Source organism: Triticum aestivum, chromosome 2B (genome assembly GCF_018294505.1).
Source record: "Triticum aestivum cultivar Chinese Spring chromosome 2B, IWGSC CS RefSeq v2.1, whole genome shotgun sequence".
In the NCBI taxonomy this organism is placed as follows: domain Eukaryota; kingdom Viridiplantae; phylum Streptophyta; class Magnoliopsida; order Poales; family Poaceae; genus Triticum; species Triticum aestivum.
Genome location: NC_057798.1, coordinates 802,498,712 through 802,504,654, shown reverse-complemented (window position 1 = coordinate 802,504,654; position 5,943 = coordinate 802,498,712). Strand labels below are relative to the sequence as shown.

Genomic DNA, 5,943 nt, shown 5'->3' with positions numbered 1-5,943 from the left:
CTTGCCTGTCTTGGCCTTCAGACTTCCGACTTCAATGGTTAGGTTCTCCTTGTCCTTCTTCAATTGCTCGACCTCCCGATTGGCCTCAGAGATGGCAGTCTTCAGCTTCGAATTCTCCTATTCCAACTTGCTGAACGAAGCCAGCTTCTTGTTAGCAAGCACTATCTTCTCTCGTGCCTCCTTTTGAGCAGCAGCAAGATCCAGGTCCTTCTTCTCTATAGCCTCCTTCTAAAGAAACAACACTCTTCTAACGAGCTTGAAGTTGACGGTTTCACTATGCACATCTGTTCGTGTGAAGTCACTCGGTTCAAAGAGACTGAAAGAAAAAAGCACTGAGAAGGTAGACGGTTGACGATTGGTTACCTCCCATGATGGCCGTTTCTTCCTGAGCAGTCTTGAGGTTCTTCTTCACCAGTTAAAGATCAAGATTGAGACTGATTTGCTTCTTGTTCAACTCAGAAAGTTGAGCCCTAAGATCGCAAGACCTCTGCAGTCAGCGTGAGAGATACATCAGTCAACAGAAACAACATACAACCATGGAGAAAGTTACTCTAAGACTACTGCCAAATCAAACTTTCAACAGTAGTCTCGGGGACTACATCCAGTGGGGACACGCGATCAACACTCGGCATGTTCTGCCCAGCATGACCAAAAAAAAGTGGGGTGGGGGGAACGAGAGTAGATTCTCAGACCCAGTCGACTGCCAGCAGTCGACCGTGGTCCCGGGGGCTACACCCAGTGGGTGCACTTAGCGTGCCCCCACTGGTTCGGACAGACACTCGGCAACAGTTTAGTGGAGCGGAAGACCTATTAAACCCTAAGGCAAGGACACCCCAGTGGTTGATCAGATATGAAACACAGACCCATCATAGTAGATGCACATATGGGCAGCGAAGCAATAGCGGCAGTATTTTATGATTCAAAAGTTCAGTCGAGAGTTAACTGACCTTGACGTTGGTCTGCAGAGCGGTGCTGGCATTGTACGCCACCTGACTGGCCTTGTGCATCACATGTACTTGTTCCATAACAAGATTCACCTGGCGAAGAGCCTCCCTGGTAGCACTTGGCGACTCGTCTGGAGTTTGGTATGAAGCAAAGAGTAATGGCGCCAGGGCAGCCAAAGCAGCCACTGGGTCGGATGCATGGAGTTGCACTGGAGCAGCAGGAGTTGGTGGAGTCAACCGTGATGGACGATTAGTCGTCAGTGGGTCGGCAAAAGTTACGTTGGTCCGAACCTGATCTCCGGATCGCTCGACCGCCGTCTCAAGTGCCGGCGTCGGCTGAGGGACTTGAACCTCATGCACTCCCGCTCGAGCCCTTTCCTCTCCTTCAGAGGCGCTTCTTCTTCTTCATCATCGGGAAGCACGACAATGTCTTGTGGAGCTGCAGCAAAAAGAAAACATCTGAAATTCAACTGACCGACAACTCAATCGACAAAATAAGTTTCATTCAAGCGGGCTTACCAGCTCTGGAGGTGGCCGCGGCGTCGGTTTCCTCATCTCCTGGGGCCTTGCCAATGTCCATGTCAGTCGCAGCAGAGGTTGGGCTAGAAAGATGCATGATCAATTCGGTCAAAACAGAGGAATCAGTCGATAGGAGTAAAACAAGGAAAAAAATTACTCACCCAAGGGCAACAAGAACATCCATCTTGATCCTGGGCAGAGTCTTCCGAGCTTTTGGATGAGCAACCTTGGGCTGCTTGGTGATTTTTTCTGTTGGCTCCGGAGTCGACGTCCGAGTGCGCTTCTGCGTTGGGGTGCTTGGGACCACGTTCTTACCACACCCGCCCACTGGGTCATGGCGTTTCTTGGATCGACGTTTCGAGCAAGGTGGCGAGTCGACCGCTTCTTCGTCGTCCGACTCGTCGCTTTCCTCTTCGTCTTCTTCTTCAGAAGATTCCCAATCACGCCTCTCCTCCGTGCTGTCCCCTCCCTCCTGGCCTTGCTCCAGAACTTGTTCACCGTTGGGCATCGAGTACATCTTAGTAAAAACCTGCAAGACAAGAAGTCGAGTAAAAGTCAGTCGGATACAGGGCAGTCGGACTATGTACCCAAAGGCAGTCGATGATAAAAGACAAACCTTGTCTGGCTGATTGTCGTCATTGAAAGGGAAGACTCTCCTGGCTCCTCTGGGGTTGTCCTTGTTGCATGTAATGCTCTTCAACCACAGGGCCACCATCTTAGCTGACACTTCCTCTAGATGAACCCGAGCGGTGTCGTCAGGACCAGAGTACATCCACAGAGGATGGTCACGGGCCTGGAGAGGCTGGATGCATCGATTGAGGAATACCTCCAGAAGATCCATGCCAGTGACACCCTGATTGATCAGTTGGACAACCCTCTCAACTAGCATGTTCGTCTCCACGCTCACAGCAACAGTCACTTTTAGCGAGGAAGGAGTCTGAACACGATCCAAAGTGAAGTGGGGAAGGTCGGTCTACTGGCCTGGGGTTGTGAGGTCGTGGCAGTAGAACCAGGTCGACTGCCAGCCCCTGACGGATTCAGGTAGAGTCATGGAGGGGAAAGAGCTCCTCTGCCTCTTCTGGATACCCAAACCCCCACAGATCTGAATGACATGTGTTTTCTCGTCGCTCGCGTTTGCTTTCTTTACCGACTGAGAATGGATGGTGAAAATATGCTTAAAAAGACCCCAGTGCAGGCGAGACCCCAGAAAATTCTCGCACATGGACACAAATGTAGCAAAATATGTGATGGTATTGGGAGAAAAGTGGTGGAGTTGGGCGCCGAAGAAGTTCAAGAAGCCCCGGAAAAAGGGGTGCGGAGGAAGCGAGAAGCCTCGGTCGACATGGGTGGCGAGCAGAACACACTCACCCGGTCACGGTTGTGGCTTTGTCTCCCCCTCCGGCAACCTCGCAGAACCCTTGGCAATCAGCCCAGACTCCTCCAGCTCGTCCAGATCTTCCTGTTGGAGTGAAGACCGGATCCAATCGCCTTGGATCCAGCCCGGCGGCAGCGCCGACCGCGATGACGACCCCCGATGGGTCTTCTTGCCCTTCGCCTCCCTCGCCGCCTTCTTCGCGCGTTCCAGCGCCGCCGTCTTGTCCTTCACCATTGCGGTGGAGCGGCGGCATCGAGAGCGGAGGAGCTACGCGTGGAGGAGAAGCAGAGGAGAAATGGGGAGATTGGGGACGCACAGTGCAATGCCTCGGCCCCGTCGCATTTTAAAGGCCCACTTGCGAGTGGCTGACGCGCGGGCCCGGACGATCCTGTCAAATCCGCGCAGCAGTCGCACGCCGGATATGTGGCGAAAAAGCTGGCGCGGTGATCGAGGCGATCCTACTTATCCGTCCCGATTACCGCGGCACGCTCAGCCCCGCGCGCTTCCCCGAAATTTCGAATCCCGCCGAATCCGGGATACGCAATAAACAATCGCGCTGGAGATCTCGCAACAGAAGGCAACAATCGACAAATGATGCTACTAATTCACTCGGCAACTTCTGAATTGATCGAGGCGACTGAAACGCTGCTGAAGTTCCAACGCGAACCTCTCATTCGACGCGGGTAGTCGTGAAGCACAAAGGTTGATGCAAAATCCACTTCAATCTTCTCTCCACTCGGACCTCAATCTATTCGGGGGCTAGTGATGAGGACATAGACCTAGGGTAGGGTCATAGTCCTCACATACATACCCTACCCAAGGTCACTACCCTAGAAGCAAGGAAGCTCAAGAGACAACAAGGAGTACCCAAGGAAGACGTCGAGTGCATTCCACTCGACCAATCATATCATTCGGGTATCCCACCTTTCCGACGACCACTCGACCATGCAAGAAACCACTCGACCTATGAAGACCAGTAGTCAGACGGAACTGCAACGGCCGGACATTCACTCTATAGTCTTCATGAGCATTAATGACACTTATGGCTGGCGTTATCAGTAACGCACCTCCATTATGTACATTAAACCCTCTGTAACGGGGGACGGCTGGGGTCCTGGCGTACTCTATATAAGCCACCCCCTCCTCTGGGACAAGGGTTTGCACCCCCTGTAACACACACGCATATACTGAAATCCAGTCGACCGCCTCCGGGCCTGAGACGTAGGGCTTTTACCTCCTCCGAGAGGGGCCTGAACTCGTAAACACCTGCGTACAACCTCACCGTAGTTAGGACCTTGCCTCCTCCTACGTACCCCCTATTCTTACTGTCAGTCTTAGTACCACCACACCGAGGGTTTAACCTCCATTTCAAAAAAAAGGCTGATACATGTTAGAAGGGTGAGAAATGAATTGTTGCGAAATATGATGGATTAAATAATTATTCCTTGAGTCTCGTGGACATATATATATAAGAGTACATGATTATTTTGGAGTACAAGGCAAGGTAGAATTTCTACGCTTTGATAATTTTTCTAATAATCAACTTACTCAACACTTACGAGAGAAATAGGCCGGAACGTGTTGCCATGGCAGATTAACTTCGGGCAATGGAATTAAACCAACAATGCTCCTGCTGCTGCTGAGTTTATTAATCCTTCTTCTTGAGGACCTTGTTTTCCAGGTGCTGCCTGAAGGTGCGCGGCTCGAAGCGTGGCTCGGCGCCGTTCACAAGGAGCTCCGGCAGCGGCCGCAGCCGCACGGAGTCGGGTGGCGGCTCGGCGAAGACCACCCATGAGATGCGCACGGTACGGCGGTTGACCAGCCCGCGGTGGAGCACGCTTGTGTACCGCCCGTTGCTGAGGATTTCGAGCGCGTCACCGACGTGGACCACGAGGGTTCCGGGCTCATCGCGCGCGGTAACCCATGCCCCGGCACTGTTAAGGACCTGGAGGCCCGGTACACCATTGGTGAGGATGAAGGAGAGCGCGGAGACGTCGGTGTGCGCCTCCACACCCACCGCCAGCTCTGGCTGCGGGCACGGCGGGTAGTAGTTGATCTTCATCTTCAGCAGCAGATCGTCCTCGACGGCGACTTCTTCGTCGCTGAGGCGGAGGCGGCGCTCTAGCGTTGGCGCCGGGACGCCGAGCCCGAGGGAGAGGATGGCGAGGAGCCGGGCCGCCAGCTCACTCACGCGCTCCCCGAAGCTCTTCGTGACGGGCACGTACTCTGGTGGGTGAGCCGGCCAGCGCGCGTGGTCCGCACGTGCGTCGGGGTGGAGCTGGTGGAACAAATAGTCCTCCCACTCCCTCTTCCCGTCCTCGCCGGCGGAGCCCGCGAGCCGGCTGCCGTAGCCCTCCAATATCCCGGCCGCCGGGTTGTTGGCGTAGGCCTCCTTGTCGGCGATCGGCATGCCGAAGAACCCCATCCCAGCGCCGCGCAGCGCGTCGATCAGATCGTCCTGGATGCCGTGGCCGGCCACGTGCATGACGCCCCAGTCCTCCGCGGCCGCGCGAACGGCGTCGACGACAGCGGCGCTCGCCGGAGAGCTCGGGTCGGCCCCGTCGAACGGGGCCACGTTGACGATGGGGATACGCTGGCAGCCCGCCGTGGACCAACTGGCCGCCGCCTGGTCGTAGGCGTCCCCCAGGCTCTGACGCTCATCCATCGACCGCACGTACTCAACCGGGATCACCGACAGGCCGCTCATGCTCAGCGCCTCCACACGCGCCATGAAAACTTTTCTTGCTGATTGGATTAGTTGCTAGCTACCACGACCGATGGATCTGATCAACGGGAATATTGATTACTTATAGATTGTCGCCAAGTAGATCGAGCAGCATCTGCGCAGTGCAAGCACGTGCTGCTACCAATCCAACCTTCCTACCACAAACAGACAAACCCACAGTGAGTTTTGGGCTTTTGGCCAACCCGAGGACCCAAACCCGTACGAGATCACGCGAACGTTACAGATTGTCTAGCAGCGTCAATGCTTAGGAAAACGTTCTCCCTTGTTAGACGATAGGCTTGTGTCATGTGTCCATTTAAACGCAAACGTGGTCTCTCGTGGAGCTCCGGGAGGTAGCTCTATGATTATGGCGGTGACAC

The 5,943-nt window shown here is 54.5% G+C and overlaps 1 protein-coding gene across 1 annotated transcript; it reads right to left on the bottom strand.

Moving 5' to 3' along the window:
• Nucleotides 1-4,264: 4,264 nt before the first annotated feature.
• LOC123042897 (leucoanthocyanidin dioxygenase 2-like) lies at nucleotides 4,265-5,602 on the bottom strand. Its single transcript, XM_044465258.1, has one exon. The coding sequence runs from the start codon at nucleotides 5,567-5,569 to the stop codon at nucleotides 4,487-4,489; it is 1,083 nt and encodes a 360-aa protein (XP_044321193.1). The 5' UTR covers nucleotides 5,570-5,602; the 3' UTR covers nucleotides 4,265-4,486.
• Between the last annotated feature and the right edge of the window lie 341 nt (nucleotides 5,603-5,943).

Coding starts and splice junctions, on each gene's coding strand:
- LOC123042897 (XM_044465258.1), bottom strand. CDS start 5,569: ATGGCGCGTGTGGAGGCGCTGAGCATGAGCGGCCTGTCGGTGATCCCG.